General features: G+C 38.7%; 1 protein-coding gene across 8 annotated transcripts in view; it reads right to left on the bottom strand.

Annotated features, from left to right (window-relative positions):
• Window positions 1–162: 162 nt before the first annotated feature.
• Window positions 163–13,963, bottom strand: part of USP16 (ubiquitin specific peptidase 16) — a 27,681-nt gene continuing 13,880 nt past the window's right edge. For 7 of the 8 annotated variants that reach the window (XM_058731818.1, XM_058731822.1, XM_058731824.1 and 4 more), the window contains 9 exons: window positions 12,851–12,929; window positions 10,984–11,075; window positions 10,581–10,637; window positions 9,496–9,672; window positions 7,219–7,882; window positions 6,017–6,111; window positions 4,800–4,886; window positions 693–849; window positions 163–605 (listed from right to left, as the gene is read on the bottom strand). In XM_058731818.1, coding sequence (XP_058587801.1) covers window positions 481–605; window positions 693–849; window positions 4,800–4,886; window positions 6,017–6,111; window positions 7,219–7,882; window positions 9,496–9,672; window positions 10,581–10,637; window positions 10,984–11,075; window positions 12,851–12,929 — 1,533 coding nt within the window. In that variant the 3' untranslated portion in view covers window positions 163–480. The remainder of the gene's footprint in view (window positions 606–692; window positions 850–4,799; window positions 4,887–6,016; window positions 6,112–7,218; window positions 7,883–9,495; window positions 9,673–10,580; window positions 10,638–10,983; window positions 11,076–12,850; window positions 12,930–13,963) is intronic. The other variant, XM_058731825.1, reaches the window with a different exon arrangement.

Here is a 13,963-nt window from a genome sequence, read left to right as displayed (position 1 = left end):
GAGACTTCTTCCAAGTATGTACTACTGCCATTATCTAATGTCTGCTTATAAAGTCAACACTTTTTAAAAATACATTTGAAGTTTCATTAGCCAAACGTATTTTAAAATGTTACGTGGTAGAGTAAGAACACAACTTTACATCTTCCAAGTAACAAAACAAGGTTTGGGGGTAAGTCAATTTATTGATGTGTTACAACCCATCAACCAGACATATTTAAGCACAGAGGACTGGAGTTCAAAATCCTTTCCAGAAACTGGAAGCAAGAATAAAAACCACTATGACAATACAAAACCATTGTAAATTTTTAGGTATTTTCCCTTCAATATTTTAATAAACATTTCTTCTGGCATGTATTTAAGTGAACATGATCTTAGAGTCTTCGCTTCTTTATTAAACATGATTTTACAGTCAGCGCTTATTAATTAGAGCCACTTTAAAAGCTATAAACTTGTTTGTGGAGAAAGCACTTTTCGAAACGATTACAGTACTCTCTCATAAAATAGGAGGTACGCCTGTGAGTTCAGGACTTTAGTTGTCGGCACAGCTTGCACGTGCGTGTCACTGATGTGAAACCACTGCCCTTTGGTTGACTGCATTTCAAAATCTGTCAGGAGAAAACAAATGGGAAGTTCCGTTATTTTTTGGTTTGGCCATAATCCTCTGAATGCCAGAATTTCCCACGCCCTCCTACCTTGTGGAATATCACCGTGGAGAACAAGATTAGAGAGGTGACTGTTGGCAGCTCTTGCCTTTGCATAGGCAGTATAATGCCCTGACCTCATGGTGCCACTGTGTTCAACGACTCCGTATAAGGAATAAAGTACCCTTGTGTTTTCTTCCGCGACATTCTTTCAAAATGAAGAGAATTCAGAAGTTAGTTCTAGTCCCGTTTATAGATGCCATGGGGAAGGTAATTTAAGCGAAGGCTTTCTAACCTTTGAGAATGTAAAATCATTCATGAGTCTGACCTTGACTACTATTTTCCCCCTACAGAGTAGTGTCACGCTTAGGTTTTTATTAGAAAGTCACCATTGCGGTCTGCCAGAATCACAAACCAGAGGCCACTTGCCTCAATTGCAGCTTCCCGGCCCAGATACTTCAGTAACTGAACTTGCCAGTTTCCATAGGAGTCCTGGGCTCTGATAATTGCGAAATACCTTAACAGCTCTATCGTTCCAGTTCCTGCCGAGACTGTAAGCCTTTAACAGCAAGAGGATCGCGTTTAAGTCGTGCCCAAACCACCCCTTATGTTTACAAATGTTCCTCAGAGATTTGGCTCCTCAAGGGTTCACTTCCGCTAGCTAGATGGTGGAGGCTGCTTATTTTAAGACCCCATGTGCTACATGGTTGGCGACAAGGACAGGCATTCTCTGAGCTGGGGCTGCTTTCAGACAACTATTCCACTTAGGTTCTCTTGTAAAAAGTCCCCCTGAATGGGCATCATTATCCGTCAATAATACTGTCGTCTCTTTAATCTGTGGCCCCCTCTTCACAGAAGAACTTCATCCTTCACTCCAAGTCCTGTCTGCTTCCTTAGGGACTTCAGTGTCCTTCAGTGAGCTGCTCAGGATTTCTCCTGCCATCCCACTTTAAGTGCCAGGCCTATATTCTGCAACTGATCCTCACCCAGAACTGTTCAAGTCTTCCCACTTTTCTAGTCTCCGTTCACAAGGCTTCCACTCTTCCAGTTCTCCTCTCACCGATCTCCCCTCTCTCTAACCTAACTGGATCCTGGAGTCCTCACTTTCTCCTGGCCGAGGAAGCCTCTCTTGGCCTCATTCCCCTATCAAGTCTGTGTCTTCACTGCTCAAGATGGCAACAGAACGGCAGTGTCAGCATTTACCTGAGGGCTTATTAGAAATGCAGAATCTTAGACCCCCACCCAAGACCTACTGATGCCCAAAGGACATGCATATTAAAGCTGGAGAACTTGAACCATGTGTATCAGTCTTACAAATAATCTCTCTTAACACCCACCACCAGCCTTGCCAACACACTGATCATAAAACTCCAGGGGCGGCTGTGTGGCTCAGTTGGTCGAGCCTCTACGTTGGCTCAGGTCGTGATCTCATGGTCCGTGACTTCGAGCCCCACATCAGGCTCTGCTGACAGCTCAGAGCCTGGAGCCTGCTTCTGATCCTGTGTCTCCCTCTCTCTCTGCCCCTCCTGTGTTTCTGCTCTGTCTCTGTCTCTCAGTAATAAGTAAACATTAAAAAAAAATTTTTTTTTAATTAAAACTCCTTTCTGAATCCTACGATGAGCCTTCCCAACCACACACCCAAACAGCTGCTGTTTGGTGTTGCCAGAAAGCAAAATTACATATCCCTGCAGACTGATAAACTCACTGAGGACTCATGAGGGTCCCCCATGTGACTGTCTAATCTTGGAACCTGTTCCTTAGTTAGCTCCTTAGTTCCACAGCTATCCTTCACAGCAACAGGCCCAGACTTTAACCACTCCTATAGCCTCTCCTTATCACCTTTATTATTCTCTGTAGCTGACCTCACCTCCCACTTCAGGAAAACAGATAAAACCTACCCAACCGTAAGTTGCCCATTCTCAGGAAGATGAACTATCCTGTCCCTTTTGTTCGGAAACAACAGTCCACCTTAATGTCCTCATCCCCGGCCTTCTGGCTTCCTCCAGGGTCTTGCTCAGTCAAATCCCTCTCTTTTCTGTATCTTTAACTTCTAGATTTTCCTCTTGCTCTGCAAACCCACCTAAGTTTCCCAGACTTAAAAAAAATTGATCTACCACTTTTCTTTTTCAACAATGCCTCAAACATACCTATATGCTTTATTTCCAATATTGTCATTCATTGCTCAATCCACTGAAGTCACCAATACTTCTTAAAAATTTTACCATGACCTCTATACCTTCTAATCCACAAATACTTTCTAGGTCTTTTTCTCTGACATGCTGACACTTGAGGCCACCCAGTCTTCTCCCTTAAGCTTGAGCGCAGGGCAATGTAGGCAAACAATGGATTCCTAATACCCTTGTGTTCAAACTAATCCAACCAAAGGTATTTCTGCTTACTGGCAAAAGTGGCCCTGCACCATGGTGATAATATAAAAACAATTACAATTCACTCTGCCCACCAGCTCTGAAATACCTTTCTTGGAGAATTTTAAAATTTTAAGTTGGGAGGGAGGATAGGAGAATTTCTATCATTTCAAATTCTGCACACAAATTATTGTTTATACTGAAGCATTTGAAATCCGAATATAATCCTACAGCTTCTCCAATTGTCCAAATTCTTCAACACGGAGATCTGTCAAGATCGTTGGTGGTGTCCTCCTCTTGTACATATGCCTCTTACACCCCTATGCTCACCAGAGTTGTCATTAACCATCTCTTCTCTTTCTCCACGCTCTACACAGGGGATCCTAGCCTCAAAGTTTTAACCATCACCTATGTACTGATTTCCAAATCTTTATCTCCAGACCTGACCTCTCTGCCCTGAGCCTCAGACATGCACATCTAAATGTGTCCCCCTGAGTATTTCAAAAATACCTGAAACTCAGTGTATCTAAAACCAAATTCATTATCCTTTCTCTACCTCCCAACCTGTTCTTCCTGTATTTCCTACCTCAATGAATGGTACTCCCATCTACCAGATGCCTCGTCACTCAAGCCAGGCCTCAGGAATCATGCTCAACTCTTTTTTGCGCTACCCTTACCATCCATTTCAAGGCCTCTTCCTCAGCTTCCAGAGCCTGTGTAAGTCATGAGTCTGGATAATTTTACCCCATGAAATATTCTTTCAAGCTTGCCCTCTCCTATCCTAAATTAAGCTCTCACCATCTATTGACTAAATTAATTCAACAGCCTCCAAACTAGAGAGCTCCTGCCTAAAATCCAACGTCCATGCTTCAGCAAGTAACTCGTATAATAACACAGATCCGGCTGTCACCCCACTGCTTTAAACTCTTCAGTGGCACCCCACTGCATACCTAATAAAGCCCAAGTTGCTCACCATGATAATCTCCCAAACCTCATTGCATCTCACTGCTCTGGCTTCACCTCCCAACATTCTCTAGCTTTGTACCAGAAGCTCTACAACTGCTTCTACTGCTAGTCCCTAGCCCCCACCATGTCATTTTACTTGTCTTTGCTCTGGCTGGTCCCTGTGCCTGGAAAACTGAATTTCCTCTTGACCCATCACACTAACTCTTACTCCTGTAAAGAGTGGTTAAGGTGTGGTCTACTTCACAGAGCATTTCCTGAACCACCAACATACTGGGTTAAGTGCATACCACCCCCGCTCTGTGTCTATAACACTCAACCATATTAAACTGAAATTACTTGGGGCGCCTGGGTGGCTCAGTCAGTTAAGCCTCTGACTTCGGCTTAGGTCATGATCTTGCAGTTTGTGGTTCGAGGCCCACATTGGGCTCTGTGCTGACAGCTCAGAGACTGGAGCCTGCTTTGGATCCTGTGTCTCCCTCTCTCTCCCTCTCCCCTGCTCGCTATCAAAAAACAAATAAACATTAAAAAAAATTTTCTTTTAACTGAAATTACTTAATATATCTGCTGATCTTTAGTTTTGTGCCCTCAGCTCCCAAGACAATGTCTGCCACAATTAATAGAGATTCAAAAAATTAAGTGAAATTAACAACCTAATATTCCAAATGATTCATCACAGATCTTGAAATTGTAATGGTACAAAGATCAAAGACCCACTCTATTCATTCTTATCAACCTCATACTTCAGTGGGTTACTGTTGGGAGTATCTGGTAAATAAGCTATGATTTCCCTTTAAAGGATTTTCCCAAAAAGACCACTTTCACCTACCTTACATTTAAGGGTACAAAAAGGAGCCAAATCTAAGATTTCTGGAAATTTTATGTGTTTGTTAACTTTGCGTAGGTTAAAACCAGCCTAAAAAAAAAGAGAGACAACAGATTGAGTTATTTTCCTAGAAAAGTTGTACACATTAAGTAAACTGTAGTCCCACCCAATGCACAAAAGAACACCAACATCAAACCCTAACTCAGTCTTCTCAGGAGACTCTTTTCTTTCTGACCACTAAATGATTTTTGCGAAGTGCACACCAAACACACACCCCACACCCCAACAGATTAAGAAAGCTGCTCCCAGGGCACACGGGCTCAGTCGGTTAAGCATCCAACTCTTGATTTCAATTCAGGTCATGATCTCGTGGTTTGTGGGTTCGAGCCCCGCCTCAGGCTCTGCACTGTCAGTGCAGAACTTGCTTGGGATTCCCTCTCTCTCTGCTCCTCCCAAGCATGCATGCATGCTAAGTAAATAGATAAACTTAAGAAAAAAAAAAATCTACTCCCATGAGAAAATTCTCAGTGTTTCTGCTTTAGCCATCCAGAAAAGCCACATTAGACCAGAGGTTTTAAGTGCTTAAAACTCAACAACTGGAAAATACTTTCCTGTACAACACATCCTCTTGAGCCTCCCTCCCTACCCAAGCTTAGTGCTTATTTCAGAGACACCCACCCAATTAATCAAACCCATATAACAACCACAGGAGGGAATACATTCTTAAGGTTCTTTGGAAATTTGGAACTGAGTTTAAAACTTGTACTGCTCACAGTAAAAGTCTTCCAGAAAAAAACAGGGTCACCAAAATGATGAAAATCCAAGGTATCAATGTCTTTTTATCAAGGATCAGTACAAATAACGTACCACACACACAACAGAAAAATAGCACTAATTTCTTAACTGTGAAATACAGCTAGTAAACTGGACTTTTTTTTTTTTAACCTGAAATTAAGGATAGAGTGAGATACTAATTTTACTAAAAAGAGCAACATGAATTCTAGTAAAATCGAGGAAGGATTATGCCTAAGTTTCTCCTCCACCTTGACGGGTATCTTCATCTAAGCTTTTGTCACACCCGTATATATTTCTTACTTCCCTACTTTTTGAAAGTTAGAATTAAGAAATAACAGAAAACCAAAGAAACACAGGAATATAGTGAGACAGTAACAAATAAAGCATTAAATATTTAAAACAAATTTGAGGTAACAAAAGGGTACCTGCTGAAATCTCTTTAAATGGAGAGTGAGAACAGGAGGAGCAAGAGAGATTAGCATCTGCTTTTTGGCATTGGTATAAACATGTTTCCTTTCACCTAAAGAAAAAAAGAAATTTTAGCAGTGTGGAAATGGTTTTAGATTTCTAAAGCATTCACATTTACTGTAAAATCATTTCAAACATCTCAAGCAATCATCTTTAAACTTTCTGGAAAGGGCCAAATAATAAATATTTTGGGCTTTGTGGACCAAGAGGCAAAATTAAGTATATGCTGTAGGTATCAGTAAAAATTTCCACAAATTCCCACAACTTTTCACTGATGTAATTCTTAATACAGTAACAAATGAGTACGACTACAGTCTACTGAGGGAAAAAATGAAATCATTTTTGGGCAGATACCATTTAATTGGGGCTCATACTTAGTACTACCATCAGATCACTTTCAAATGCTCATCAATAAAAACATGTCTAGACCCCATACAAAAACAGATGGCAGACCAAACTCGGCCTGTGGACAACAGTTTGCCGATGTCTGCTCTAAGGCGAACAGAACTGCTATAAAATCAACACAATTTACTATTTGTATTGACATTCAAATAAATAAAAAACTAGACCTTTAAAATGTTTCAACAACTCTAGGAAGAATCCTTAGGAATCCACAATCCCGCCTTACCCCACTTACTCAAGCTCAAAAAAAGCGGGGGGGGGGGGGGGGGGGGCTGTTGGGGAGAAACGGAATTGTCAGTATTTTTCTGTTGTATATTTGAGGGAGGTTAGAAGAAAGCGCTGTCCTCCCAGTACCTGGCACTGGGCATATCTCATGAGTACACTGATGAAGTGAAGCTTCCTGGATACAAAGGAGATGAAGGCCATCACAAATGCTGACAGGAAACTGAGGATGCAAAGAAGTAGCCACTATCTGTAAGGGTAAGGACCCTGTTGTGATAAATCCCAGGGGGATAATTTGGCCACGGAAAGAGGTGTTGGAGAGCGAACTGTCCCGCTCTATCTGCTGTCAGGCTGCCACACAGCACCAGCCACTTCAATCTGTTTGTCTATCCTTCTACCAAAATATTGACACAGGAGAAGGAACTTCCAGATGCCGTCCAAATCCTGATACAACTACAATAGCAGTACTCTACCTATGCGGTGCAAAACGGGCCCCTAAACATGAATTTCACTTTCAGTGAGAGACTCCAAATACCTTTTACGTTTGCCTTTGGTCCACTATACTGTCTCCGGGTGCATACTTCACAAAGCAGTTTATTTGCATCTCGAAGTTTCTCATTTCGGGTGAACTGATATAAACAATGTTGGATTGAACATTCATCAGTATGGAAAGCTTCCCTGTTTGCAAGAGTACAGAAAGCAGTTTCTGGATCTTCGTTTACAACTTCATATACCTTGGTCCCAGGAGAATGACTCTCATTCAGAATCTCTATATTTATTTCATCAGGTCGAAGAGCAGCATTCAAGTTAAGGTTTTTGAAACCACTGGAAATGTCCACTTCTCCACTGTTCCCTTCTGTCAGATAGGCACCATTTAAATTCCTAGGACATTCAGTGGGAGAAGAGGCCAGACCCTCCAAATCATTATCCATGTTGACATTTCTCATATCTACTTCCTCTGTGGACTTTTGACTGTCAGTTTTGTTTTCTATCATTTTTTCTGGGCCATTCAAATCTTTCTGATTAACGCAATATTCTTTATGTGTGATTTCCTCTTCTGAGATATGGTTGGATTTAACATCCACTTCTCCCTGAAGTGACATTTCAACCTCACATTCATTATCTTCAGGATGGTCAATGGTACAGATATCATTTAAATGAAGAACTTTTCCTTGAATTTTTTGTTGCCTTCGTTGGTTCTGTGCAAAAAGCATAAAACGTTTTTTAAAAATAGGAAGAGAAAGAGTATGCATGTACCACATCAGGTTTTCTTGCTTATCAATCCAAAATAAGTTTATAAGGAAGGGTTCATTCCCAGAATTCTGATCCTAAAAGTTCCTTTACTATCAGGGATCAAAGAAATTATGAAGAAAGTTCTTTAAAGCAGGAATAAACCATCACCAATCATCAAAATACTATTACACAGGGCAAATAAAACTGTGCAAGGCATGGTCTGTGCTCTAAGAGAAGTGATCTAGACAGATCAGTGGATGAGACGGTAACTGGTACACCCAAGCAGACTAGTATGGAACCAAGCAGGGAGTCTGACTATACACACAACAGGAAGGGGTATACCCGTGCGAGTTATGATTATTGGGTCAAAGGTTCACTGAGGGAAGAAAAAGCACACTGAAAACTCAAGGATGCACAAGTACAGGACTGCTTTGGGCAAGATGGAGGAGAACATTCCAGGAAACAAATACCCCAAAATTAGGGAGGAAGCAAGGAAGCCTCATGTACAGAGGACGACAAAGGACTTCCTTCCTAGAAGCATTTTATTTCCCATTTGCAGCCTATTTCCACATAGAAGGGGAAGGCATTTCAGCACACTCTTGTCACTGGAATGCCTGAAGACTCTAGGTAAAATGACAGTCCCTGTGAGGCTAATCTGTAATTCCAGACGGCTGAAGGACAATACGCAGGACACATTGTCCAATGTGTTTTGGCTAAAAACAGTTAAACCATGAAAGAAAAATGGAGAACGGACAGAAGACAATACTGCAAAGGAAAGGGAACACAAATGACTCAAACATAAAAACATACTTCACTTATGTTAAACGAAATGGAAAATAAAACTGCACTGAGATAGTATTTTCCATCAGACTGGGAGAAGTCATAGAACATAACTGCTGTTGAGGATGAAGAGAAACAGCAAGTCTCGTATGCTGCTGGTGGGAATATAAATTGGTACAACCTTTGTGGAGGATTACAAATGCAATCCCTCTTCTCAAAATGTGCTCTACAGATGACAGGTGTATAGGATTATTCCCTGCAGAGCACAGGTTATTACCTAACAAAAGACTACAAACTAAATCAACAGAGAACAGTTAAATGAACTATGGTTACATCTATAAAACAGAATAGCATACAGCTGTTTAAAACAACTGACTCTCTGTGTCCTGACGCAGAAAAATCTCCACGAGTCTAATTAAGTAGAAACAAACAAAACACAAGGTCCAGAACAGTGTGTATAATTTTTTAAAGGAGGAAAAACCAAGACTACATATTTGTATTTAATCCTATTTCCCAAAAAACTGTGGAAGGACACGTATGAAACTAAGTGGTCATCAACATCGTAAGAGGACAGGCTTGGTGGGGGCCTCTCACTGTACATCTTTATAGATTTTTAAATTTTTAAATTTTAAGAACTCAAAAAACTGTTTAAGATGAACTAAAATTCTTAAAAGTTCTCACAAGTAATGCAAGATAAAAAACAAAAAAGCACAACCTTTTCTTTCAGTCACTCAGACTTCAAACGTAACAGTCGCAGATACAAAATTAGAAAAGCATAGTTTTCTTCCCAGTTACCCACCTTGGCTTGCTTTTTGGCTTGCTTCTTTGCTTTTTTCTGTAAGTGCTTACTTGTTCCTGAGGGAATGTCATTCCTCTCTTTCATGTAACTGTCATTATCTTTCTCTTCCTCGCTGTCTTTATCTTCATCCTCCATCGTCTTTTTCAGATTTTTATCATTTATACTTTTCTTACCACTCTTAAAATATGGGCCAAAAATAAAATTTTACAACTACTACTTGGTGAAAAGATTTCATGTTACCTAAATATTTTTCTACTCCTATTTTACACTACGTTTACTTTCCACAATGTTTGAAAATACATCCAAGACAAAATTCATTCATCTCAATTACTAGAAAGCAATCCTCACATACTGAGAAAACAAGCAAACAAACAAAACAGTACAAAAGACAATTTTACATGCAAGTTAACTAGAAAGGAATATAATGAATGTTATTAGGTACATGCTCTATCACACTGTAACTGTGTCTGTTTCTAAATGCACTTCGTGTTTATCAGTGATGTACTTGTCCCACTAAGGCAGCCCTTTTTATCTTTCTCCTTTCCACGTTAAAGAGTTTTAGAAAAAGAGAAAATAAAGTAAGTTTGGTAAGACTTTAATCACTGAGTAACAGTGATTAAAGGGACCCCTCATTCATATTAATTTGAATAATGATTTATCCAATATTCATAGCGTGTTTTCTTTTCTCCAACTACTACTTGATAGGAACCAAATTGATACGGCTGAAAATTGACACTCTCTTATTAACATGTATGAACTGAAGACTTTAAAGGATTTGTGTTTATTCTTAAATAATGAAAAGAAATAGTAACTTTTAATATGAAGAAAACACTTCCCTATATGTATACCAATCAAGTTAATTATCTATAAAGAATTCTAGACACACCAACTATCCTCTTTAAAAAAAAGATATTTACCCTAATTTTTATTCAAATCTTTAAAATTCTTCTATCTTAAATATATGTTTAAAAATTCCTACAAGGGCTAATGTACAAACTTGGAAAAAAATTGACGAGGCTTCCGTTATAAAAGCTAACACAGGGGGAAAAAATCTACTTAAATAAAGTAAGTTGAGTAAGTCTTACCTGATCATCTAAAACTGGTAGAGACAAATCAAGGAAAGATTCATGAACCAAAGAGACCTTAACCAACCCAAAAAAAAAGTAAAAAGAAGAAAAAGATTCACTTTAGACATTATATAGTAAGATCATGGGGGGAGGGGGACATTTTAAAATAAAGACTTAAGAAAATGAAAAATTATACAGCATTGAAAACTTAGGGTTAGGGGAAATAAATTAAAATGTTAAACTAACTCCTTTCAGATCTAAGGGGCGGGTTCATAGTCCCAGGACAGAACTATGCCGATTTGGGCAGTTGAACCAAGAACAGCTTATAAAACTAGATACTTCTGTTTCTGAAGGACACAACTCACAAACTACACTGCATTAATCTTAATGCGTGGATCCAGTCCACACCACAGCAACTTACAGTTCTGCACTCATCACACATGATTGTACTAGTTAGTTCACCACCAAAGATGCGGTCCACAAAACTTGGTACGGATTTTTTCTTTTCATAATCTATAAAGGGAAAAACGTTTATCAATTACCCTTACATAATTAACTGAATAAGTTAAAACTATTTACTTACCTAACTTTAAAATTTTATTTTTAGTTCTGATCCCGTAGGCTTTTTCCGTTCATAATTACTATAATTTTTATTTTTATGCTATCACCAGCAGGACATATTCCAATTTTGAGTATAAACACAATGTAACACAATCGTGTCTTGTAAAAAGAAAAAGTTCTCACCCTAGATGTAGTCAGTGCAAAATAAACCGTGCAAGTCAGTGAGACTTTCTATCTATCAATATGCCCAGTAGTGACATGAACAGATGGGGCTAAGCTACACGGTATTCAAGACCACTTCTAGCTCTACCATTCTAATAGCAGCAAACATAGGAGAAAACGCATGTAACTTGTTTTATGAACTCTAAGACTGAACTCCATTTAAAATCAAAACAAAACACCCAAAAAACCATCAGAAAATGTTTCAGACAAAATCTTTCTTTTGATTTTTCTATGTTCCCAGAACTAGTCTTGGTAAGTTTTCTTGGTAAGTTAGTATAAGGTGACAATTTTACTACCTGGTCACCCAATTTTCTAAACACAAGAGATGTATCACCCTTATTCAAATGACAGGTGTACCCATTTGTACAGAAACACACTTGATGACAGATAGTGCCAACAGGGCAGGATTCTGTCACTGGCCTGGCCCTAAAGGACACCAAGGAGGCAAACGGGTGCTATGTGTTGATTCTAAACTGTGATTTACAAGGGTGCCTGGCTGGATTAGTGGGTTGAGCATCCAACTCTTGATCTCAGGGTCGTGAGAGTTCAAGGCCCACATTGGGCACGGAGTCTACTTAAAAAAACAAACAACTGTGCTTTACAATATGGTAGCCACTAGACCTTGTGAATATTAAATTTAAATTAATATTAAATAAAAATAAAAATTTAGCTCCTCAGTCACCCCAGTCACATTTCAAGGGTTAAATGGCCACATGTGGCCAGTGGCTACTGTATCAGACAGCATAAATATGGAAGCGTTCCATTATCACAAAAGTTCTATTGGACTCATCTGTCCTAAACCTTTAAATGCCACACAAAACAGTAATAATGAAGTTGGTTGCACAATTAATAAGCCAGCTACTGACAACTCACAGACAAGTCTAATTCACATATCACTGCTCATTAGAAATACAGTTGACCTTCGAACAACACGGGTTTGAACTGTGCGGGTCCACGTGCAATTCTTTTCAAGAAATATAGTACAGTACTGAAAATGTATTTTAACTTCCTTATGATTTTAATAACATTCTTTCCTTTATTATAAGAACACAGTACATAATATATATTAGCCATAAAACATGTGTTACTTAACTGTTTATCAGTAAGGCTTCCAGTCAACAGTAAGCTATTAGTAGTTAAGTTTTTAGAGTCAAAAGTTATATAAGTAGATTTTTGACTGTGTGGGAATGGCTAGGGAAAGGACTGGTACCCCTAACCTCTGCATTGTTCAAGGGTCAACTGTTTCAGCTTTTGAAATATAAAACTGTGACGTCATCTTAGCTCTACCTTTAAAAATTTCACTACAATAGTGCAGAAAAATACACCAAAAGTTAAATTTTTCCAAAATATTCACCCCTGGAATTCTGAATATTTTTTTTAAATCAATGGTGATAAAGAAAAATTTATGTTAATAACTGTGAATTTGAAATACATGTGCCAATATCTTGTCCTAAGATACAGAAGAATTCAACTACAGTGTTTTAGTTCAAAAAGTCAGACATTACCTTTAACTTTATTTTTTAGTTCTTCATCCAATTTTTCAGTAGAATTACCAAATGCTTTAAGAATTCCTTTACTCACTCTCTAAAAGTAATAAAATGGATATATATATACTATTAAATTTTTAAAGGTTTATAGTTTGTTTTCCTTAGAAAATATGTAATCAAGTCAAGAAAGTGATCAAGAATTAGCTCCCCAAACTTTAATGAATAAAAAATAGTATTTCTAAAATCACATTTTCAAAATTAATTCAAGGAGCTAAAAAGAATTATAAAACAAGCACTAACCCCTGAACAAAGGCACTGTCTTACTTCAAGATTTTAATCTATTCAAACCAAAGCTTTTCAGCACATGCCCACCTCCTTTGGAAAGACCACTGAAATATCATGTCCTAGAAGCAGACTGTTTAAATGAGAGCTACAGGGGACTCTGGTCCTCAAAGCCAAGCACCATCATTACTGGGTGACCCTCAACCAGGTAATGCACTTTTTCCACATCCCAGTTTCACAATCTATGGAGTGAGAAAATGATTAACAGCATCTACCTCACAGAAAGGTTGTGAGGACCAAGTATGGAAATGCACATAAGATGCTGAGAACAGTGCTCGACATAATATAAGAGCAAACTAAATATTATCATTAGTTATCACTTGTTACCACTAGTCTTATTATTACATTTATTAATTATACTCAACATCCCCAAATACTTTATATCCTGGCAATTTGCAGAAATTTCTAAATGTAACTATGCTCCCTGACTCTTAAAAGTGAACGCACTTCTTAGATTCAAAAAGCTGTGTGAAATCACACTCAGAGTAAGAGTAGGAATGCGCTGCAACTGGGAACTGTTTTGGGAGAAACATTTTCCAACGCTTTGGAGCTCTCTGGTGTAGGCTAGTACGATAGAACTCCCAAGGAACAATAATGCTCTAACCAGCAAGGAAAACAGAGCATCATGAAAAGGAGAATCGTTTCTAATTCTCTTCATTCATTCTAGTGATAAAACATACTGGTTGAAAACACTGGTATAGAAAAAAAATGTTAAATACGATGGCCTCAGTAACTAGTTTTCATTGCTTTAACAATCCTTAAGACCTCAAATGACAGACAAGTTAATGA

This window comes from Neofelis nebulosa, chromosome 5 (assembly GCF_028018385.1).
Source record: "Neofelis nebulosa isolate mNeoNeb1 chromosome 5, mNeoNeb1.pri, whole genome shotgun sequence".
NCBI classification, from domain to species: Eukaryota; Metazoa; Chordata; class Mammalia; order Carnivora; family Felidae; genus Neofelis; species Neofelis nebulosa.
Note: the sequence above shows the minus strand (reverse complement) of the source record. Positions and strands in the feature narration are given on the sequence as shown.